This window comes from Gavialis gangeticus, unplaced genomic scaffold (assembly GCF_001723915.1).
Source record: "Gavialis gangeticus isolate Ggan-Ray unplaced genomic scaffold, GavGan_comp1, whole genome shotgun sequence".
Classification (NCBI taxonomy): Eukaryota; Metazoa; Chordata; order Crocodylia; family Gavialidae; genus Gavialis; species Gavialis gangeticus.
In genome coordinates this window covers 50,197,004-50,221,862 of record NW_017729022.1, presented here as the reverse complement: position 1 = coordinate 50,221,862, position 24,859 = coordinate 50,197,004, and the positions used below count along the sequence as shown (strand labels likewise).

At 45.4% G+C, this 24,859-nt stretch overlaps 1 protein-coding gene across 2 annotated transcripts in view; it reads left to right on the top strand.

Moving 5' to 3' along the window:
* Nucleotides 1-1,639: 1,639 nt before the first annotated feature.
* Nucleotides 1,640-24,859, top strand: part of NDUFA12 (NADH:ubiquinone oxidoreductase subunit A12) — a 33,539-nt gene continuing 10,319 nt past the window's right edge. Inside the window, exons 1-4 of one of the 2 annotated variants that reach the window (XM_019514874.1) lie at nucleotides 1,640-1,779; nucleotides 9,032-9,114; nucleotides 10,030-10,146; nucleotides 10,564-10,651. In XM_019514874.1, the coding sequence (XP_019370419.1) occupies nucleotides 1,691-1,779; nucleotides 9,032-9,114; nucleotides 10,030-10,146; nucleotides 10,564-10,651 (377 nt within the window). In that variant the 5' untranslated portion in view covers nucleotides 1,640-1,690. The remainder of the gene's footprint in view (nucleotides 1,780-9,031; nucleotides 9,115-10,029; nucleotides 10,147-10,563; nucleotides 10,652-24,859) is intronic. The other variant, XM_019514875.1, reaches the window with a different exon arrangement.

Genomic DNA, 24,859 nt, shown 5'->3' with positions numbered 1-24,859 from the left:
CGCCGCCAGCCCGCATAGCAAAAGAACCTGCCCTGTCCTGAGCAGTTCTAAGTCGGGGGCGAATCTCAGGGCGGGCACCTGCTCCCCCCACATGCCCTCTCTACCAGTCGCCTGTGATTCAGCCTGTCTTCAAATGGTGAATGATGCAAATGAAACTGTACACATCAGGACCCCTGACTTGTCTGAGCTGAGGAAGACCCACATCCAGGCGCTGGGATTTGGGAACTAAAGGGAGACCTGATGCTGGGAAGTCCACGTGGGTCCCAGTCAGTGGTGGATCCAGCTATGGTGCACTGGTGCGCTCGCACTCCCCTTTGATTCCTGGTCCACCCGTATTTTAAAACCAACTGCCTAGCAACAGCAGCAGCATTTCTAGTCAGGTAGTGCTGAGGAAGTCAGTTGACATCATGGCTTATTATCTACCTGATCCCTTCTAAACTCTCCATACCACAGGTGTGAATGACCTCTCTTCTTTTTAATAGTCTTGCTGTTCCATGAATCAAGCTATCCTCTCTTCTGTGATTCTGCTGCCTGTAAGTGGCTCCTGGTAACAGCCCAGCAGGTTCCTAACTCATTCCAGTGAAGTGATATTTGTTTTTTCCCTTCAACTTGTAGCAAAAATAGTTACTTTTCTCTATGTTTCTTTGTTCCTTGTTTTAGTATTAACCCCTGCATTCTGTAACTTTCCACCCACATGGTACAGGATAGCCCACTACCTATGTCTTATAGGATGCTCAGGTTTTGGTTTGAAATTACCAATCAAAATGTAACACGTCAACTGAAAAAAATGCTAGCTCAATAAAAGCCACGTGCGCTCTTTGTTTAGGGTGGACACTGATCTGAGCAACAAGCTCCTCTGTTGGCCTGCTTGCAAGCAATAAAATAGAGTTGGACCCAGCCTGAAAGTGTGACTCTCTTCTAGAGGTGAATTGGACTAGCCTCCAGGGGATAAAATCAGCAATTTATGCAACAAACTGAAAAATGCAGCTGGAGGCCCCTAGCATACTAGTAACACTCCTAGTGTATTTTTCACTTGAGAAAAATACATGTTGTTTCATATGTTATCATGCACCTCCCCATCGGCACCCTTTTAAAAATCCGAGATCTGCCTGCAGTCCTGGCCTCTAAATGCAGCTTTATTTGCCAGCTGTCAGATTTGGCCACTTGCCTTCTTATGCATCGATGTGTTTATATGACGAATGTGTGTGATCTCACCCGCTATCACATCACCTCTCTTATTAAAATAGCAACCGTGCATTGCTATTTATTGTGAGGACATCATTCACGTCACAGAACACCCCCAGGACGATGTACTGGCGCTCACCAGCAGCACATTAAGCGATACGGAGAGGCAGGGACGCTACCACCGCGTGAGAACGGCCACGCAACTTAAGTAACAAGTGCGCCCTCTTGTGACGCAGTAAAGTACACTTACGTCACACACACGCGCACGCTCATTGGCTCGGGAAGCAGCGCTTCCCTGTGGAGAGTGCTGGGCGAGTGCTGGGCTCCTCGGGGCAGCGTGGGGGCGCGTTGGGCTGTCTGGCGGAGGGGGCGGGGCGCCGGGAGGGCTGTGCGCAGCGGCGAGGGGAAGGGGCGGGACTTCCGCCGTGGCCCCGCCCCACTCGGGGATAGTGGCGGAAGTGAGGCGGAAGTAACCGTGCGCTGGGCCGGGCCGGGCCGGGCGGCCATGGCCGAGTACTTGCAGGTGCTGCGGAACGCACTGCGGCAGCTCGGCGGGCACGGCGGCGTCCGCGGCGCCATATGGAAGGTGTTAAGGTACTGGCCGGCCGGGGACGTTCAAGGCGTGGGGAAGCCGGGCCGGGGCCGGGTCGCGCTGGGACCTTGCGCTGTGACCTTGTGTCCGGGCTGGGTCAGGCGGCGGCAGCGCGGTCTGGAGGGGCCGGTGCTGCAGCCGCTGCCTCAGGTGGCGCCGGTGTCTCCGCGGGGCAGCGACCCGCCGGGATTCGTCTCCCTTGTCGGGGCAGGCGCGTCCCCTGAGCGGCCGCCCTTGCTTGCCCTTGGGCTCAGAAGCCGAGAGAGCTCGGGATGTGGGGCCTCGTCCGGCACCGGCTCGGAGCAGCACCGGCCCTCCCGGCATTGGCTGTGTGGAGCCCAGTCTTAGATGCCTCCAAGGATGGAGAGTCCACAGCCTCTCTGGGTGACTCATTCCCTTGCTGCACTCCCCCTGTCCCCCTTCCTCTGAGAGTTTTTCCTAATACCCAACCTAAAACTTCCCCTGCTGCAACGTGAAACCATAGCTCCTTGTCCTGTCATCTGTCAGTGCTGAGAACAATCTCACTCCATCCTCTCTGGAGCTGCCCTTCAGGTAGCTGAAGGCTGCTGTCAGATCCACCTCAGTCTTCTCTTCTGCAGGCTAAATAAACCCAGTTCCCTTGGCCTCTCAGAAAGCTTGTGCGCCAACCCAGCACCGTTTGTGTTGCCTTCCATTGGACTTTTTCCAATTTGGCCACATCCTTTCTGTAGCGGGTAGGGTTACCATATGTCCAGGTTTCCCCAGACATACCCTCTTTTTTGGCCCCCTGTGCTACCTCTGGGCAGGTTTTTAAAATAACAGCAAATGTCTGGGTTTGTTGCTCTTCTGCTCTCCCGGGCTGGCAGCAGTGGGCAAGGTGATTGGCTGTCGGGGGTCACTTGTAGCCCACTGGGCACTGGCAAGCCAGGTAAAGACAGTGTATATGCATGGGTGTGTAAGCGAACCAGCGCATGCACAGGATGGGAGCTGCTTGGATAACAGGGCTGGGGGGACGGTGCTGTGGGTTGGGTGTGAGGGGCACTGTAGAGCTGGGGGGCAGAGAGCTGGGGCAGGGTTGGAGGGGCAGAGGCAGGGCAAGAGCATATCACTGCCCCCCACAATCATATGCCCCTTCCCCTGTCTCCTCCCCTCCGACCTCCCCTTGGCGTCCTCTTTTTTGATGCTGGAAATACAGTAACCTAAGTAGTGGGGGACCCAAAACTGGGCACAGTACTCCAGATGTGGCCTCACCAGTGCTAAATAGAGGGGCAGATCAAGGCCCTCGCAGTGAGGGAGGGAGTAGGGCAGGGACAGGAATTCCCCATAGCCCTCCCTGGCAGTGCTATTGCCCCCTGCCGCACCCCTGCCTGCCCTGAACACAGCCCTCGCCCAGCCCCCTGCCAGGAAGAGGCAGGCACAGCCCCTGGCCTCAAACCTGCTGTGGGCAGCCTGCCCTTGCTCTGCACACACATCTGATGAGCATGTGCCCCCCATGCCACCTCCCCTGGGGGTACGCGCAGCAGCAGGAGCTGCCCCCCTCCCCATTCTCCTGCACACTCCAGATGAGCTGCCACAGCTCCGCCCTTTGCCCCGCCACACTTGGGCAACACCTGCCCCTGCCCCACTCCTTCAGCATGAGGGCCTTGATTTACCCCACCTGTGTCCTCCCCCCCTCCTGATTTACTGGCTGGATGCTGCTCTCCAGGATGCTGGGCTGTATTCCTGGCCACCTGTATGCTGTGGCTGCATGCATACATGCAGCATTTATCGATGATGTTATTTGCTATGCTAGGCAAACCAAGCCAATATATTGGTGCACCTCTAATTACTGTTACAGGTATAATAACCTAGTGTCAGTGTAACAAGCTACATTGTGGGGGTTCTGTTCATGCCTTTATGAATTGCAAGGTGGGAGCGAGAGGAGGTGCTGGAGAAGTGTGGTGCCTCAGTTGCTGCCCACCTCATTGGGCCTGTTGGGTCAGATGGCTGGTAGCTGGTCTTCTGCAGCCTTGGGTTGATTTGGAGACAGAGCTGTGAAGGAGATAATAGGCTACTTGACCTCTACTGAGCTAGGCTAATGGTGCCAGTGTTTTTGCCCAGAGGGCTGGATGGGTAGTGCCCTGGCCAGATCCAGCTGATGGTCCTGATCCATCATGGGACAGTCGCAGCAGAGGAGCCCCATCTTGGTGCATAGAAGGGGGTGGGGCAGCTTGGCTCAACCTTGGCCCCTGTGGGGGATGGGGGAGGTAACCTGACCCTATTCACTGGTGAGAGTGCGGGTAGGGTGCATTACTGAACGCAAATTTGCTGCATGGGGCTTGGGGTTTGGAAACTTGGCAATGGGCGAGGGAGGCTATGTTTACTGCCACTGCTTCCCCACCACAAATTTCCCCATCTATGGGGAGTCCCATGGGCTGGGTACCTCTGGCTCCATGGGCTTCATTTGGCTCATGGGCCCGAGGTTGACCATCTCTGAGCTAGACTGACGCTTCCACATTTCTGTTTTGAGCCTTCCTCTGAACAGCTTCCAGTGTTGGAGAGGAGCTAACTCAATTACTGCCTACTGCGGCTTTACAAAGGCTCCAGGAACAAGTGGATTGGGCCTTCAGCTGTGTGATGTGAGGTACTCAGAAGAGAGTAGTTACTGTTGGTGATTTCTCCATCTGATTCTTGAAGAGGTCTGTAATAAAAGAAATATTGTAGATCTTCAGCCCCAAAGGCTATATTCTGTGAATGCTAGAATATAAGCTTTGGCAGTTGCAGCATATCTCCCAAACACTCAAGAGTGTTGCTGTGTAACAGAGTTGCTGAACTTAGCTATGCAGTACTCAGTAATCCTGCAGACTTCTGTAGAGGAAGTCTAAGCCATTAAAACCCAGGGGCAAAAGGATGGATCTCTGTATTCTGGTTCTATTTCCCCATGCCTGGTTGAGTGTCTTGTTGAGAAGCTCGCAGGGTCAGGTAGGCAGAGAGAGCAATTTCTCATGATTATTCTGGGCAGGGTTACTGCTTTTTTCGTGGCAGAAGAGGAGATAGGTAGATGTAAGAGCACAAAGGTTTAAAATTGTTCAAGAGATTGCTTTCTGCACCCTAAAAATATCAATAAAATGTATTCTTTGTGCTGATACAGTCTATAGTTGTATTACTATATTAAATCAATGAAATGTAGTGTTGAGTTCCCCTAGTATTAGAGTCCTACAATAAAGTTTGCCTATCTAAACAAGGAAAAAAGTGACCTTTTGGCAATACATGTTCTCCATATGCTCATTGGAAGGAGTTTTGACCAAATCCTCGTATTAAATATTTCCTTGGGGTATCAATTTATTCCAACCCTGCAAGACTAGAACGTGACCTTGAAATCATTCTGTTCCTTGTAGGGTTTCTCCTCAGACAATGCTATAAGTGATGTTTTCACATTTCCTTTCCCTCTGCATAGGTCTGCAGTGGCTACTATCTGTAATCAGACAGTGCTTGTTATTTGAAGTTGGAAGGCCTAGAATTAAATTTTGAATTCAGACCAGTAGTCCTCCCAGTTTTCATAGCATCGAGAACTATTCCTGCTTTGGTCCAGTCATTAGGACCATTGATAGTCTCAGGACTAGTAATATCTTTTTTTTTAGATTTGTTGGATGGCCAGATCACTGTTGCTGCATACTAGCTATTCCTTTGTTTTTAGCCAGTGTGTTTCTTTCTTTTGTCAGGGAGTCTTCATACCTTAGTTCCCATGGTAAGGAAAAGGGTATGCATTTTTCTAACCCATTTTGGATATCTAGATTTTAAAAAGACCCTGCTTCTCACACTGGAGACACCCTGTCCCAAAAATCCCATTGTAAAGAATCTGTAGAGCTTCCTATAAAGATCAGGAATGTTTAGTAGTACTTTCTTGAAAATTCTTCCTTTTTTGCGTAATAAGGGCCACAGATTGTCAGCCCTGCAGAAAAAGAGATTATTCAGGATGAGGATGTAAAATGACATCCAGAGATGAGTTTTTATTGTTAAGTGACATTTACTACTACCTGTAGTTGGGGAAATAGTTGCATGGGGTGTTTTTAACAAAGTATTTAACACAACCTGTAGTTTAGGAAAGTAGATTTGGCTTTATCTTGGCTGCTGTGGAAGTTATTTCTGCTGAAATTTCAGTAGGGTGAACATTCTGTTGGTGACAGTGACTGACAGGGCTGATTCTGCCCCCCAAGTGCAAATAGACTGAAATAGTCATTGTAATAGATCTGTGGACTTGAACAAAATAAAATAGAAAATTTTTCGTAATTGCAGATGCCTTTTCCTATTTTGTGCATCTGCGAACAAAATGATTTAGAGAGTCTTTCAACCTAAGGCTGGAGCCTCCAGTAGTTACGTAATATTGAACTCAAGTAGAAGTTGGTACAAGTAAGCTTTTGTGTATGAAGTTAAGATGGTTTGAAATGATTGTCTCATTAAACTTGTGCGTGGATGTCCTTGTGAACATGGATGGTTTACTTGGAAAAGAAATAGGAAAATGTAATTGTCATTACCGAGTCCAAACAACCCTTTCCAGGTTGTTTCTGCAGTGCAAACTGTATGATGAAAAATCCATTTTAGTTCAAAATCCTTTCTGATATTCTTCTTAGAACCTACCCTTATTTATCTGGTTCAAATATTGGATGCTAAATTGAGGGAGTAAATATAGATAAATGTAGTAAGTACAAGCCAAACGCCTGTCATGAATGACAGATTTCAAATGAGCATTTACATGACTGGCCCCGAAGGGTGGCCCTACCCCTGTTCTTTCTGTTGCCCCTCACTGCCAAGCCACAGCCCCTCCAAGCCCTGCTGCTGCTCCTCACTCCTAACCCAGTGACCCCAGCCCTGCCAGTGCCCCTCACTCACCAAACTGCAACACCCTGCCACCTCTGGGCCCTGCTGGTGCCCCTCACTCCTGGCCCACAGCCCCTTGGTGCTGCCAGTGCCCCTTGCCCTCCCAACCCACAGTCCCCTACCCTGATGTCCCACACTCCCAACCTGAAGCCCCCTGTACCCCCAGCCCTGCCGGAGGGGCCCCAGCTGTCCCCATCCTGACCAGGCCAGAGTGCAGTGGCTCCGATTTATGCAAGTGGCAGCAGAGCATGTCCAGGCCCAGCTTGGGCTGAGGAAAGAGGAGGGGAGGGTGCTGCATCACAACAGGCAGCCTGGCCACAGCTCCCTCACCCCACCCTCCCCACCATCTCCTGGCTGCTCAGCACCTGGAGCACATGCACCAGCCCCTGTGCTTCCGGCCAGCCACGGAGTTCCCCGCTGCCCTCCAAGGCCCCCCCTGTCCCTTTCCCCACTGGAGAGCAAGCAGTCCTCCCTCCACCCCCCCGCAGTCCTGTCATAGCTGCAGCCTCTGCTCCCCTTGCCGTGACCAAATGTCTGCATTTCTTCTTTGCTTGGATGGTGGGAGTAGGGGAAGGGCAATCGCAGGCAGCAGGGAGCACCACATGGGTCTGTGCACCTCTGCAGCTGTAAGCAGGTCCATGTGTGCTTTCTGCTGCTTGCACATGCCCTGCCCCTGCTCCCACCAGCGGAGCAAAGGGAAATCCCAGACAACCCACCTGGACTGAGATCAAAAGGCTTAAAAAGAGCGAGGACACATCCAGGGAAATCCAGACTTATGGTAACCCTGTCTCAATGGCAGTGCATGCACACTTGATCAAAAGCATTATGGACAGACAGACAGACTAAGCCCTTTATTATATTAGAATATATTACAAAATTATTTTTAAAACAATATAATGAAATGCTACGTCTTCTGTAAACAAAAATTTTGAGTTGTGTTAGGTTATTTCTGAAAATTAGGGTACAAGAGTATTTTGGATTGAGGCAATTTTAAACAGTAATTAAAGGAGTGAAATTGCTTCTGCATGTTTGATATTCTGGATGACAGTTCATTAGTGGAGTGTGCTTTTACAGTCTATAAACATGAAAGCTTACAGTTGCAGCTTTTTCTAGCAGTATACAAAGGCAGCAGGGAATTAAATGTTCAGTTTCAGGTGAGTGTTATGTAATTGTGCCTAGGGAAACACCAAGAATGCATACATCTGTTTACACATGGAATTCGGGTCTGGTGTTGGTTATGCTCAGCCGTCTGTTCTACTAAAAATTCTTCTTTTGAATATTGTCAGTGACCGTTCTGGTTCATTAGTAATGGATATGTAGGTAGATGCTACTTTGACCATCTTAGAATCATAGAAAATGGGGGTTGGAAGGGACCTCAAGAGGCCATCTAATCCAACCCCTTGCTCAAAGCAGGACCATTCCCAACTAAATCATCCCAGCCAAAGCTTTGTCTGCATGGGTCTTAAAAACCTCTAAGGATGGAGGTTCCACTATCTTTCTGTGTAACCTGTTCCAGTGTTTTACTACCCTCCTAGTGAGAAGCTTTTATTACAGAATTTATTACTTTTATACTGAGCATTTAAGTTTATATTTCAGTAGCCTACCTGGTGATAAAAACCCCCCCACATTTTCCATACTCCTTAAAAATAAAAGATGGATACAGCTTCCTTAAAGGACAGCCAGGTTTTAAGAAATTGCACTTCTTCCTGATTTTTTTTTTTTTCTTGTTAAACATCTTAGTGTGAAAAACCCACTAATAGAATACTTTGAGAGTAAACTCTCTCAGGTAGCCCTGTTCTCCACACACAGTTCCTTCAGACATGGTAGTTAACTTCCTTCAATGTCAGCCTTACAACAGCAAGCAGAAAAAGGGAATATGATGATTACTACATTCAACTTTTATAAGAAACTTTTTTTTGGCCTTGAAGGAATCCTGTTTTAATGCACAGTTTTTGCAAATAAAAGGTAAGACTGTACCTTACTCTTATCCCTCAGTGGTATTATTTCCCATGTTTTCAAGACCATTCCCAAAATGAACTGTGGAATTTGGCCAGTAGTTTGCCAGTTTAAGTGGGATACTTAAGTTTGCAAGATACTTCAGTGTATAATGACCTGGTTTTTAAAATGTCAGTTTCAGTTTTGCTGACATTAAAACAGTACTTTCTTGAGAGAGATAAGGAGACAAGGTTCTCTGGGTGAATCTGATATCTTTTATTAGACAAACTTAAATAGTTGGAAAAACTTTTCTTAGCAAGCTTTTGAGTTTAAAAACCCTTTTTCAGGCTGAGGAAGCATCTGCAGTTGATGTGTATGCCCTTAGACCAGCATGGCTACAACCTACACCCTTGATAGAGAGAATGCATTCTGAAAATGTCAATTGAAATTTCTTTTAGTTGAAATTGTCTTGGGAATTTGCAGGGTCAGTGATTTGAAGATTGGTACGCTAATCGGTGTTGACAAATATGGAAACAAATACTTTGAAGACAAAAGATATTTTTTTGGTAAGTATACTATGCTAAGAATTAATTAAACTGACTGCCCCCCTGTCCCCCCCTCCCCTTTCCCCCTTTTTAATAGGTTATCTAGATTCTACAGGTGACGTGGAAATGATGCAGCTCCCTTGCAGTCATTTGTGCGCATTTTAGCAATGGACACTAACAACCACCATAGTCAAAGAAATTGAACCTAGTGTTGTAGTGGGGCAAATACCCCACAAAGCTTACTTGAGTGCATCTGTACCTGCTGAGTTATAAGGGGCTTGTGGAGGGATAAACAAACCAGCCTCTTCTAAAGCACCAGTCTTTAACTAGGGACCTTCTTAACTTGCAGTTTTGTGATTTTTTGCGAACTGTAAAAAAAACCCAAAAAAACCAACCAGTAGTCTACATGATCACTGCAAAAAAATAGCGTTTCCCTTGATTTTGCACAGAATTGCCCAGAAAAAAAAAAGGCTTATTGGAATACAATGAGAACACAGCAATTCCTGCAGCCATAGGGCACGTGGTTTGAGAGCTACTGAGAGGCTGAGCTAGTGATGTAGAGTAGTGACATAGACAGGCCAGTTAGGAAAGCAAAAGGGTTTTGGTGCTGTGTTTTAAGAAGCCAGATGCAATGCTGCAGTCTGCAGATGAGTGATTGGCCCCTCAGATAATCAGCAGTGAGCGGCAGAACTGCTGAGGCCAGTTAGCAATGGGGAGGGACTCCCTGCAAAAAGACTGCGAAATCGGTGCTGTGAGCAACCCGTGCAAACCCCATCATCTTGCTGCAATTTAGGTATGTCTTTATCTATATAATGCCTCTCAGGGTCCTTGGAGATTCATGGAGCTCTCTTGAACTCTGGGAACCTGATTATACTCCCATGCATACAGCCTTTTTAAGCTGTCTGGGCCCCCCAAAATTCGAATATTAATTTTTAGGACTAAATGCATGCTTGGGTTTCTGGGAATTCAGTGGCTCTTTAACACTTGCTAAGGGGGCTGTGACTTACTGGCCTCAGAAGGAATGCCCTTTTTGGTCTGTGCACCAACCACAAGGTAAGCCGCTCCCTCTCCCTGAGTACCACCCCAGACTCCTTCCATAGCCTGATTCATTGCTCTGCTTGATTGTCCATGCCCTGTCTGCTGCTGTTCTCCCTGCTTCTTGCTGGATCTGCCATGTGCTAAACAACCAGCTGTATGTGCCATGGGTTGGCCACCCCTGCTCTCCCTATTGCTAAACTCCAAAAAATTAAGTTCAGCATTAATGGAAAATATTAGCCTTTACATGCAGAAGACCTTGCAAAATAAAGGCTGATTTATATTTATCCCAAAATGCATGTCTGTCATGGTAAACAATACATTTGTTAGCCAAAGTACTGCCTAATATACTTTCTGTTTAGTACAGTTTTTATCTTTTACTGTGGGAGTAGTTATTTTTACCTAATACAGTGTTGCTCCTTTATCAAATTCAAGGTCGACACAGATGGGTTGAATATACTAGTGAAATGAATGGCAAAAATACATACTGGGATGTGGATGCAAGCATGGTGCCACCGGAATGGTAAACAAATTAATATATTTATGAATTGTGTAACCTATGGATTCTTCAATAAAAAGTCTTTGTTATAAAGCATATGGAATTAAACAAGGCGGCATTCTTTTATGACCCCAGCTTTCCTAGATGGTGAAAGGAATCTGGTATGAAGGATGTTCTTCCTTTTTATTCAGAAAATGTCTTAATGTGTTGGTTTAGCAGCACAGAGACAACACAGATGAGAGTTTCTCAGGAATTATTTCTGTTGAGTAAGGATGTCTTTTGATACATGCAGCCACATTCTGAGTCTCTTTCATGCTTTCCAAACCATAGAATCTCAAAAATAAAAGGTTGTGGTATCCACATGAGTTTGCAGCATTGGGAGAGCTGACCATCCAGGGCTCTGACAGTGCAGGAAGTAGTCCCCTGTGCTCCAGTGAAAGTGGTACAGTTTGTAGGATCAGGGCCCAACTCCCAAATCCAAATGTCTCCTGCTACAAATAGCAGTATCTGAAAGTCAGAGTGGGCAGAAATTACGCTCTTAGCACAAGAAGGACCTAATTGGGATCGAAAGACAACTTACAGTTTTAATCTTTCACACCTCCAATTTTCAACCACTTTTATCCTGTTGACAAATGTATAGGCAGTAGGGGTGCACTGATAAAGATTTTTTTGGCAAATACCGATGGCTGATTATTAACCAGCCATATTGGCCAATACTGATCCAATAGCTGATATGCAGCCCGGCAGCTTGGAGAGCAGCATCCGGCTGGTAAGTGTGTGGGAGGGAAGAGGCGTAGGGGAGGGGTGCGTGGGGGGCAGAGCAAGGCTCCCACAGTGAGGGGAGTGGGGCTGGGGCAGGGGCAGGTGCTGCCCAGCAGGGGCGGAGCAGAGCTGCAGGCAGCTCATCTGGTGGGGAGGGGGGGCATGTGCCCCCCCAGATTTTCATGTGGGGTGAGAGCAGGCTGCCCACTGCTGGCTTAGAGCCAGGGGTTGTGCCAGCCTCTATTTGGCAGAGGGGCTGGACCAGGGCTGCACTCGGGGTGAGCAGTGCTGGAAGTGGGGGCTACTGGGTAATTCCTGCCCCAGCCCAACTCACTCCCTCACCGTGGGGTCTCAATCTGCCCCCTCCCTGGCGTGGCTAGAGGCATAGGGGTGAGAAGAGGGGGAAGAGGCCAGTGCAGCCCCTGGCTTCGAGCCTGCAGCAGGCAGCCTGCCCTCACCCCACACACAAATCCAAGGGGAGGCACTTTTCCCCCCCAGGGGTGCTTGCAGTGCCTGGGAGCTGCCCCCCGCCCCCTCTGTCCAGAAGTGCTGCCTGTGGCTCTACCCTGTGCCCCACTGCACCCCAGCTGTGCAGGACCTACCCCAGCCCAATTTCCTCCTAACTGTAGTGACCTCGATCCTCTCCCCTGTGCTCCATCTTTCCTACAGACTTAGTGGCCAGACGCTGCTCTCCAAGATGCTGGGCTGCATTCCTGGCTGCGTGCATGGCAGCTGCACGCATGCACGTAGCATTTATCAGTGACATTGGCTACACTGGCCAAAAATGCTGATTGCCAATAATGACTATTTTCCTTTTATCTGTACCAATACAATATGAACCAATATATTGGTGCACCTCTAACAGGCAGTGATCTGACTTTGAACAGCTGCTTTTGTTCATGCATAGTGAAAACTCTCTTTTACATTTTAGTTGGGTGACTGAATTTTCTGTATCTATCTAGTAGTGTACCTTAAAACCTCCATGAATAGTGGAAAATATTGTGCACCTAAACTCAATAGGTAGTTGCTGTATTTTTATTTAAAACTCTGGGGAGTTAAATAGAAGAATTCCCACTGTAATACGAAGTTTGCAAGTTTGAACTCCAAAAGTCAGGAAGTGCAAATATTAAGGTTTGAATAACACTATGTATTCGGCCATACTGTGTGAGGATGAAATATTTTACTAAGTGTATAGAGAAAGGCACATTGTGCACTTCTGAGTTGAAATTTCTATTGGAATCTTACCTTCTAAACTCAAATCAGCAGTTCAGATTTGTACCAGAACATTGCATTAATATTAGGCTTTAAAGTTAATTAAAACTGTCAAACCACCACTAGATCAGGACTGAGCATTTGTATATAATCAGCAGCACTTCAGGTCCACCAGAGGGGAAGTGCAATATTTGTGCAACATTGAGGGCATGTTCCAGTAAATGGAAGTATTCTTTTTCTGTTTCTATTTCAATGGTTAGTTTTGAAAAATGGTCAAAGATCTTGAAGCCAGTGTGTAATTAATGTGGCATTAGCTCATTACTGCCCACAGAATTTTGGGAATTTTTTTACTTTAGTTTTTCAGAAGTAAAACTCTACAGGCTATCTAATGTCTCATGTCTGATAATATCCAGTCCTGTGTACATTACAGCATGGGGGGAATACAGATTGTCTCATTTGGCTACATGGGTGGCCTAGCTGGTGACCTTTATTTTCCAGCCACCTGCTTCCTCTTAAAAAGGGTTTTGCATCTGTCTCCTGGCTGGTAATGCTCTATACCACGTGCCATCTTTTCATCACTCCTCATTGGCTGTTTACAGATGTAAAAAAATCCCCCCCAAAATGGCACTTTAAACTCCACGTGCCCCTATGCCGAGCCCAGTGCATGCCCAGAAGAGGCATCGTGTTAGTTGGGCTTGGCTCGCACAACGTATGTATAGATCAGGTGCTTTAGCTGGGCCTTTTGGCGCTTTTATGTAGCTGATTGAATCAGCTTTAGATGAAAGTGCCAAAAAGCCCTGCTGAAATGCCCGATCTATACAGATGCTGTGGAGTTGGATCAAACTAATGAGCTGCTGCTTCTAGTAAAGCACAAGTTACTTTGGTGTATCCCCCCCCCAATCTGTCAACACCCATTGACTATAAATGCCTGCCCTTGCTGATCTCACTAAATGCAGCATTCTGATACACATGAAACTGGTAGTTTGTCCATGTGGATTACAATGCAGCCCAAGGCTTTATCTCACTTCTTTGCTACAGGGAAGCAATATTCCCCCTTGGGCATTTACTTTTCGAAGTATTGTATATAGGCCAAATTCGAGCATCTTGGCAACCAACCCCTGCAGTCCTGAAGTCTATACCAGCATTAGACTGAGCAAGCCAGCATTTAACTGCCTAGTCTGAACCTGGCCTTCATGAAGACTTTTATCTTTTTGTTTGTCACTTTATAGATTACATAGAGCATCTATTCAAGATAGGTGAAAGCTGAGCTAAGTTAACTTACTTAGCAGGGAACCAGATAATGCTCCTGCATCCTGTTGTGATGGAGATGAGAGCAGGACTAAGGATTGGTGGGGAATAAGGCACTGAGTTTTCTGGAACTGTTGTAAGATTAAGTTTACCACTGAGCAGTACTGTCTCATTTGCAGCACAGCAAAACAGATATCTTCATGGGCAGGAAGTAATAAAAACTAAATCTTTTTAAATAAAGTAATCTAGCATGCAGTTTTTTCCTACTCTCTAGCAATTGTCATTCTCCCATCTCTTTTTCCCTGTACAGGTATCATTAATTTTAGACTGAGCAGTTTCTTCTCAAGTACTCAGCTTCTCAATCTATTTAATTCATTGTATTCTCTGCCTGAGAAGGGACATCTTTATGTCTGTCTGTGTTTGGGGGGGTGGGGGGAATACCATTTATTCAGTGCTGAAATGAATAACTTGAAGCTGAAATTACATACACACTTAAGGCTACAGAAAACCAATTTTTGTAGTGCAGCCTAAAATTAAATCTGGTTTGAAGAGCAACTCTGATGTCTTCATCAGTCCTTGCCAGGTGCAACTTCATATAATAGCAAGAACTAAACATGTTCTCCTTGGGGAATGCTGTTAAACAAACTGAAAACTAATATATTCTGGCAGCTGTTTCTAATGTTACCTTTTTGTTTATGCCTGTGATAGCTGCACTGAAAGTCCTTATCACAGAGAACTTGCATTAGTAAAGCTGATATAAAATTTTAGCTTGCATTAATTGCATCTTGAAATAAAAATCTTTGATTTCAGGGTGCAGGATTGCACAATGGTGCGAGTGGCAGGCCATGAGTTTGGTTTTGTCTCTCTCCCCCTTGGTATGTGTCTCAAAACCTACTGCACAAATAATTAGAGGCAGTTGTCAGTCTCTGCTCAGAGACACCTGTGACTTGTATAACAGAACAGTTGCAGATCAAGATTAAAGCTTTGTAGCAGAGCTGTGTAGGGATACTTGTGGAGTACCTGTTCATACAGAGTCAGTGCCATCTGTTGCTCTTTTTCATCAGCTCTGATTTTGCTCATTCTTGCTTTTGAATAAGCTTTCATTATTATCTGATATATTTTGACAAGCTAAACTGGATGAAATGGGGCCATGTAGGTTTCTGGATAAAAGTAGTATGGGAAATGCTTTTCAGTCTTCCACGAACCGATTTTTTTTTTTTTCATTTAATTGCATACGGTTGTGGATGCTCCCTTTATTCACCATCCTGAGCTGTACGTGTAGTAGTTTTTGGAGTAAGGAAAACATCTCACTTAGTTTTAGGCTTTCCTAGTTCTAGGCTTTCCCTGTTTCTTCAGCCCAGGTCAGTATTTTTCTCTCTTACGTTCCACTCGGTTTTCTTTTTCATTAGCTGTGATTGTATCTGCTGTAGACAAGTGTATATTAAAGAAGTAGTGCACAGCTACATGATGCAGTGTTCAAAATACCAGCAGAGCAGTTTCAAGAATTCTTGTGGTATCTTTAGAATTTAGAGTAGTAGGGGAACTTTTTTTCTGAATTCTGCCATCATCAGCATAGTTGCATGCCTTGCTTTTCAGGTATTTAATACGTCATTCATGCACATGTGTGTGTATGTATATTCCATTTGCATTTCTGTTGTATGAAAAAAATACTTTTCTGCTCATGCACTTCAGTGTGCACAAACTGATTTTACAAAATCTGGGATTCTTATGCTAAAAAGAATGATCGCTTTGCTAATACCTGACCGTATAGCTGTTAACAGGTATAGTGATCATTGCAAATATGCCAGCAACATAAGATATTGGGGACTAATTAAATACATTCAATATGTTTAAGAAATGGTTAGCTTAAACAAAAATAGGTTTGCCTTTATACTGCATGAATATGACTCTCTTAAATATGATTTATATCAAATATAAATCTTCTCTGTTGTATGAGAACTGTGTAACTTAACTATACATATCTTGTGTGCCTGAACATCACTTAATATATCTGGTTTATTAAAAATTGCATCTCTAAATGTTAGTTGACTTTGATTTCTTCACTGAATTATGGATTTTCCATAAAGCTTTTCTGTTATTTAACTACTGAAAGAGTGCTTCCTTTTTGATCCAAGATTGTTGGCATCAATTATCTCCTCTCTTCTCCTACCAGATTGGGGAAGAACGCCCCTCTATTGAGTTGTTCAGTGGATTTCAGTTTCTTTTTTGGCATTGAAGAACTACAGAATATTGACCTTTGCAGGTGATCTGAAGATTGGAAGTGGCAGGATGAGCTAAAAATGGTGTCTTTCCAAATAGTAACTCCCTATTACTAGTGGAAGGACTGTGAAAAGGCAAATTGCAGCCTCAAAGAGCTAGTTGTCATCTTGGCAGTTTTGTTCTCCAGCTGGTGGAGAATAATCTCTGTCGGATGTCTGAGGGAGAAAGCAAATACTAGTTCAGACAAAAAGAATTAAAAGTTGTCTTGACTTTATAGTTTTGGGATAGATTAAACATTGTTTGAAATTTTTTACTTCTAATATCTCTTGGATTGGCTTCTGGAGAATCGAGACTGAAACGAATTATGGCTTCTTATTATGCACTTCTAAGTAATGCTTGTTGTAGGAACATTTAAAAGAAGGCTTGGTCAGTGCCTGTATTTTAAACCACCATCTTCTTAGAGTCATGGTACACTCCCAATATGGTTACCTTTCTTTGAGATCATATATCTGCTACGTTTTTCTCCTGCTGTTACAGCTCTACTACTCTTACAAGTGTGAGATCTGAGACTAGTGAGGCTCCCTGCTGTTTCCTATTATGTATGTAATACGATTATTGTGTAGGTTCCAGGTACTCTATTGGTGTCCATCTGTTTCAAGATAATCTTTTTCTGGAAGCCTTTTGGATTTTTGTGTACTATTTTTTTTTTTTTTTTCAAAGCAAATTACTAGTTGTATCCTTACAAACCTTTGGAGACAAGTCCTAATTTCTTGATGATAGCTCTGTAGATTAGAGTTGCACTTTTAGGATTACGTGGTATGTTTGTGTCATGAGAGATACTGTAGGGTTCTTTATCTTTGTGCGTCTTCTGATCGACGCATCTAATTTAATTTCAGATGCTATAAAAGATGGAAGACCTCTTATTCTCTCTCACTGTTTCCATAATCTAATACTCATCCTAATGAGTACTAATACTCATGCTAAATTTTCAACATGTTAACAATTAAATATTAGTGTGGTTTCATATCTGAGGTTGTGAACTCATTGGTAAGATGCTTTTTGTCAACATAGCATACTTTGCTGTTTAGACCAGAGGTTCTCAACCTCTGGCTTATGGTCCTCTGCATGGGTCCAGAAATTTGGCAGCAGGTGAGTGATGGCCATTAATACAGCCACACATCCTCCTGCCAAATCCCGCACCCCACTCTGTGCGCAGCCCACTGGAACCAAGCTACGTCCCCTTCCTCCATGGGGCTGGGTCAGGGGTGGGCAAAATGCAGCCCCGGGGGCGGGATGTGGCCCACCAGGCCATTCTATCCAGCCCGCGGAGCCCCTAAAAAATTTAGAAAATTAATGTTAATCTGCCCTGGGCTGCCTGTCATGCAGTCCTTGATGGTTTGCTGAAACTCGGTAAGATGCCCTGTGCCCAAAATTGCCCACCCCTGAGCTGGGCCATTCCCCCTTCCCTTGCCGCAGGGCTGGGTTAGGCCAGGCTAGTCCCCTATCCCATCCCACTGGGCCGGGTTGGGGCCTGGCCATGCTGACTTCCCTTCCTATGGGACCATGCCCCATTCCGTTTTCATGGGGCTGGGTTGGGACTTGGTTATGCCCCCTTCCCTTTTCACTGACTGGGTCTAGCTCCTTTCCTCTGCAGGGCTACACTAGGGCTAGCCTGCCCACTGAACTCCCTCCACATGGGCAGATGGTGTTTGCTGTGCCTGCCTGGGCACCGTGTGTAGAATACTGTGCTGGATTCAGCCCGTGGATGGACAGAGCCCTGCCACTCTGGCTTGCTAGGCAAAAAAAAAAAAAGTTGGGCACCACTGATTTAGACTAATGAGAGTTATGTTACAAGGTAGAGCTCAAGTGGAGCAATTAGAGCTGATTTTTTTTTTTTTTAAAGTGGTGTTTCTGTGCAATGGAAAGTTCTGTATTTTGCCATATTCATTCCTAATCAAAACATTTCATTTTGACTCAACACTGAACTGCCATTTAATTATAACAGGGTGATACCTCATATTCACATTCTTCTGCATGGGCCAGATTCACTAGGTAGAGGATATCTTCCATGTGGTGTCACATAGCTTGCTGAGAGAATGCATAATGGCATACTTAAAGATATAATCTAGCTAAGGAACGCAGCCCACCAAAGAACAAGGGGACTGTAACAGTGGTTTTGTGCACCCTCAGGAGTCATTTTGATGTCAGAGGCTGCTGGCATTCCATACCAATTTGATTCAAACTCAATATTTTGGTTTAGTTCAGGCAAAAAAAAAAATGGGGGAAAGCTATGTGAAACAAAATAATTCATTTTAATTTTCTTAATGGAAAATCAAAACATTTGAAGTAAAGTAAAATTTGGTGGCGATACAAATTTTACAGTTCAAATTTTACAGAAACTGCCTTTTCTGTCCATCATTGTGATGGGAAATCTCTAACCAGCTACCCAATTGCTTTGAACTGCAATTCAGCCTGATACTGATATCCATTTAATTTAGCTGTATAGTGAATTCTGTCATTAGCATAGTCTTTAAAAAAAAAATGTTCTCTAGAGCCTTGTATATCATAAGCATTTCTATTTTCATTTATGTAAGAAAGCCCCGTGTTACTCCTAATTTCTTTTCTCCTCCTCCTAAACAAAAATACTGCAATATGGTACCACCCCCAGTGTCCTTAGGGGTTCTGGTCATCCAGTGTTACACAGTATCTTTTCTGCTGCTTCATGCACCTAAACACGTATATCCAACTACAAATATATTTGTATACCAGTGTACACATACTGGGTGAGGGTGAGCTAGTGGGAGCAGTATCCCTTTTAAACTAATTTTCTAACTGATCTGTATTTTTGTGCTGTCTTTTTTTGTTTTTTGGTGGGGTGACAGCGGGAGAAGCAAACTATTAGTATTGTCAGGCTGGGCACAGGGCTTTTCTTTCTCTTCTTAGGCCTGCCGTAGGCTTCTAATAGTTAACATATGGCCAGAGCATGCATCTGCCTGGACTTGTAAGAGAGTATACGTTTAAGTTATAGGAAATCTGAAAGTTTGGTATTAAGCTTAGGGAGGCCAGAGTTGGTGCATAGGTTCTAGCTCTCAGGAGGGTGCCAGATGAGATCTGCACCACAGGAGCCTGCCAAGAGACCCCACATATTGAGCCAGTGCCTGAATGCTTTTCAGACTCTGGAGACTTGAAGCAGATGGGAGATGAGTGGCTGCAAAACAAACTGGTGGTCATGGAGTTTTTCTCAATCCGCGTTTGTAATTCTGATTGATTTGGGTTAGTGTAGGGGGACAAAGGGCAAGGGTCAGGACACTTCACTCCTCTACTGCACTCCTTACCACCTGCCCTTTTGCTACTGCTTTATCTGCTGTAGCAGGGGTGGAGGGTGGAATTTGACAGCCCCTTCAATAATTAAATTCTATATGTGGAAAGTTATAACATTTATAAATGTTTTATGGATAGAATCTAATTATTGGGGGGTCATCTTCAATTCAGAGTTGTCTTGTATTTGGGTAAATATAGTAACCTTCTGTTGGCATGGCTTCTAGAGTGGGCTGAACCTCTGGCTCCTTTTGACTGAGAGGCCTGGCTTGGCCTTTCAGTCCTTGACCCTCCCTGCTTATTGTGACCCTTCCCTAGGGAGTTACCTTCCAGTTCAGCTCCTGAAAATGCAAGTCCCTCTCTGGGGGGAGAAGAATGCACCCTGAAATGGCAAGAACAAAAGCACATAGCTTCTCTTCAACCAAAAGTATTTATTGGGCAATTGTAGTACAGCAAGAATACTCCTTGAACAAAAACAGCTCACAGAGCCAGGCTCTGAACACCCCAAAAATTAGCTTAGCTATTTTCTCTCTGCCCATCTCTCAGGGACTTCCCAGCTTCTTGGTCTGCTCTGTCAGTTGTTTAATGCATACCTCCCTGCCTTACTTGAGTCTCTTAGGTTTCACCTTCAAAGATGTTTTACCAAGCCCACCTTGTTGAGATGTCAGCAAGGCCTATCCAGTTCTTTGTTGTTGTAAGTGCATGTCCTCCTTTGGGCAAGGCAGCTCTGGCTGCAGTATCTCCTAATCCCTTCTTTCCTGCCCTGTTCCAGTTAGTCAGGGAAACTGAGGCATGCAACACTGTTACAACATGAATATACTTAAACCAGAAATATTACAGCAGAATTATAGGTTATCACACGCTTGCTGCTGTTACCATCAGGCAGACACCTTGCCCACCCCATACACAGATTTACCTTCTTTTCTTGTCTCTCAAATTTTTCGATCTCATTTTTCTATCACTTAATAGTTGTGATTGGTTATGGCCTGATTCAATATCCATTGAAGTTTTGGATTCAGTGTCATTATTGAAATAGCTGTTGTATACAGGTATTCTCTTCTGGATTTCCTCTCCAGCATTGACATTGCCGCAGCTTAAATTAGCACTGCACTTTTTTTTGGATATCTCTAATCTAGCACCAAATCTTTTCTCTGGTTGTCCATGAAGGTGCATAGCTTACACCACATGGTTTGGCTTCTTTTCTGATAGCTTTATAAATACTTAAACAGGGTGGCATGGATACCCAAAACAGTTTGGAAATGAAAAAAATCAGGCAGTGTAACCAGTAGAGCTATGCAAAACACCATCATTTCATTTCAACGTCTGTTTTGCTGTTTCGAAGGGACAGTGTTTCGTTTTGTCTTGAAGCACTGTCCAGTTTCATTTTGTCAAAACTGTTTCAGTGTTTTGACGTCTTGCCCATGGGCTATAATGGGGAATAATGAAAATGCCAAAATGTTGTCGTTTGTTGCATGATTCGGAAGCAAATTGCAGAGATAGTAGCCCCTTCTGAGGGCATGAAGCCTGCCAAATTTTAAGGAGATGGGTGCAGAGGCTTCTCGTAAACTGCACCTCAAAGTCTTGAAAGCTAAACTCATGACACTTGCTGGCAGTGGCAGCCTCCTGTCATCCAGCATGCAGAACTGGGGGCCCGCACCCCCAGGAGGGCTGTGGGGCTGTGGCGGACGCCTCCTGGCAGTGTGGGCCCCCAGATCTGCGCTGGGTGACAGGAGGCTGCCGCCTGGGACCGGTGCTGGTTGCACAGGCTGTGCCCAGCACCAGGCTCCTTAAGGCTCAGCCCGGCAGCGGGAGGTGGAGCGCAGCCCCAGCTCTCTCTGCCTCCTGCCACCGGGCCATGCTCCAAGCAGCTCCGCAGCCCTATGGAGCTCAGCCCGGTGGTGGGAGGTGAAGCGCAGCCCCGGGTCTTCGCCTCCTGCTGCCAGGCTGTGCTCTGAGCAGCTCTGCAGCCCCACGGAGTGTAGCCCAGTAGTGGGAGGCAGGCAGAGCCAGGGCTGTGCTCTGATCAGCTCCGCCAGCCCCACGGAGCGCAGCCTGGCAGCAGGAGGCGGGGAGAGCCAGGGCTGCCCTCCCTGCCAGGCTGAGCTCCATTGGGCTGCGGAGCCGCTCAGAGCACAGCCCTGGCTCTGCCTGCCTCCCACCACCGGGCTGTTTTGAAACTTGAAACATTTCAAAATTTTCAAAATGTTTGAGTGCCCTTATTTCATTTAGAAGCTTTTTGTTTCATTTCAGTTTCACTGTTTTGAACTCAAAACGTGTTGAAACAGCTTCAAAACAAAACCCTTGGCAAAATTTTGTACAGCCCTAGTAACCAACTATAGCCGTAGTAACCAGCTGTATGGTTCAGTAGCCATGGAGACATACAGGGAATCCTATTCAGCCCGACATCACAGAATGCTGTAGGGTTTTCATTCTCTACTTGTTGAAGAACCCCAGGAAGAGGTAATGACTTGGGCTTTAGAAGGAAGCGGGCATCCTGTATTTTCACGTTTTCCCTTCTTTGCTCTTGATTTATACCTTCATCATTCACATGTAAGATGAGTCTGTTGTATTTATTTGATCCAAGAGAATTCCTGCATACCGTAAATAATTCTCATAATGCTGAAGAAAGAACCAGCAACTTAGAATGGCAAGGAATTGTGCTATTTTGCTGTAAGGCTGTTGTTGCAGAAAACTTAAAAAAAAAAAAATCTAAACCAAGGGAGAAGAAAGATCAAATTAAAGAATGAGAGAAAAATGGGAAGAGTGCCACCTGTTCATGAACAGCGTGATAAACTAGCATCTTTTTGTGATTGAAATTGACCCTTGTGAAGTCTTTAGCTGCCATGGTTACTACCCTGCTACTATATAATGACATATCAGCTTGCTGCACTGCAGCAAAAGGGAAAGGAAAATGGAAATGAAAGTAGATTAAAGGGTGAGTGCAGTTAGACGTTATCAATTAATACAGAAATGACAGTGACCTGCGTTTCTTTTCCCTGGAAAATCTCTGGAACAGTAAACAAGGTTCATCTCTTTCCTTTCCTTTCCTTTTTAGAGTGGTAAAAATAAAAGCTCTGATTTGCCCTTCATTACAGTAATTGAATGTTATGAATTTATTGAAAATGATTGGCTATCATAATCACCTAGATACGTGTCGGTATTAATTTTTAGTTTTAACTCCCTTTGAAGAAAATGAAGGTATTGGCTCAAATGCATATCTTATGTGAACCCATGCAGATGCTGGCTGAGGAAGTACTATAGTTACATTACAGCATTTGTAGTCTTTAATTCCTGTTTGACCACTTGTCAGACTTGACACCAGTTTCATGTCTTCAGTTTAAACTATCTCTGGGTTTAAATATTTGTGTGTGTTCATTTAAGATTTTAATTAAGTCCTACCTGGTCTCAGAGGAATTTTCTTTTTTTTATTGTACGCTCCTCAAATTTAACATTTCTTTCATCTAATTCATGCAAGCCAAGTCTAGTGACTTAGCACATTGAATGGTAGACAGGCTAGCTGCTTTCCTGTTTATATGTCTCAAGGAATTGTCTTCGCCCCTTCAGACTTAATTTGTAATAGGAGAGTAAAGGAAGTCAAACAAAGTTCTTACACTGATTTAACATGACCTGTCACTTCTGGACCCTCCATAGTATAAAACCAGCCTGAAAGATTTTTATGCTAAAATTCCTGCCATGGGAGATGCCAAATAAGTCCTCTTATCCATTCTAGTGCTTAAAGAACTTATGGGAATAGAATATACCAGGGGTTTGCATTTCCAAAGTCTATTTGAAAGAAACTTCTGAGGACTTCTTCCCAAAATAAATAGTTTTATGTTCACTTTACACAATTTAGCCTAAGAAATACTGTTACAGCAAGTGGAAGCCTTGAGACAGCAAAGTTAACCATCCAAAACCAAGAGCTTCTGAAAGGAGTTGCATTATAATACTCACTGGCCTTTTAAAAGACAGCAGCTGTAATTAGGTATAATACCCTTAACAGCTAAATAAATACATAATGAATAAGGTGAAATGCATGTAAGCCTTCAAAACCATCTTCTAGAAATACCTGTTGGTTTCAGTACCAGTAATTGATCTGTGTTTGTATCTTAATAAGGGCCAGTGATTTACTTTCTGCTTCCCAATAGGAAGTCCATCTTGATGTGGAATTTAAAACTTGCCTGCACAAATATGAACATGGTCTCATGTGGAGCTGGCAGTGTTTCAGAATATCCTGACAGCCAATATAGTAGTAGCTAAATTAGTGCTTTAAAATGACTTTTAATGACTTACCCCTAAGAAAGCTGTAATATAGTATAGCATAAGGTAATTTTTGCAGCTTTTTTTAACTTTCTGCAGAATAAGACGCACATAAGACCTGTCATTTACTAGGTCCATCTTGTCCAATATCCTGCCGTACAGTGGAAGAATGGAGATGCTGAAAGGGAGAGAGTGAACAGGGTATGATCAGAGTTTTTTCCACTGTTTCTCTCACACTTGCACCCTCTAGCATTTAAGGACTCAACTATATATTCACATATTTCAGGATGTACATGAGATGTACATACTTGTATAGCTACCAGTCAGTTTTGCCATAACTTACCAGAGGTGGAGCTACCTGCTGCTGTTATTGCCAAGCGCTGGGGGGTGGTTAAATAACCTGACAACTAGAGATGAACCAGTACATCAGCGCCATATTGGATCAGCACTGATATAGGGAAAATGGAAAGTATCGGAGATCGGCTTTTTTTGCTTGATGTGGCCAACAATGTAGCTGATAAATGCCCCATGCGTGCGCACGGCCACAGCATGCATGGGGCCAGGAGAGCAGTCCAGCAGCTGGGAGAGCAACATCTGGCTGCTAAGTCTGGTGTGGGGGAGGGGGGTGTGGGGGGCAGATCGAGGCCTCCGGGGTGAGGGATGTAGTGGGGTTGGGACAAGCACGAGACAGAGCCTTGAGTGGCTCATCTGGGGGTATGGGGTGGAGGGGGCAGCTCCTGCTGCTGCACACACCCTGGAAGGGCACGAGGGGCATGTACCCCCAGATCTGCTCATGGAGCGGGCTGCCATTGTGGGCTGGGGTCAGGGGCTGCATGAGGCTCTTCCTGGCAGGGGCTGGGCCAGGCTGTACTGTGCTGTGCTGGGGGCATGTGGCAGCAGCACTGGAAGAGGGGCTTGGGGGGACTGTGGCAAATTTTTTGGGATGACAGCAGTCATCCTCTGTAGCCCTGCTCCCAGCGCCACTGCCACCTGCCCTCAGCACAGGGCAGCCTGGCCCAGCCCTTCTGCCAGGAAGAGCCTGGTGCAGCTATGGCCCCAACCTGCAATGGCATTCCTCCCCATGCAGATCTGGGGGCACACACCCCTCATGGCCTCCTGGGATGCGTACAGGGTGGGAGCTGCCCCACCCCCGCACCCCCTGGATTAGCTGCTTACGGCTCTGTCCTGCACCCAGGCCACCCCAGCTGGGCGGCA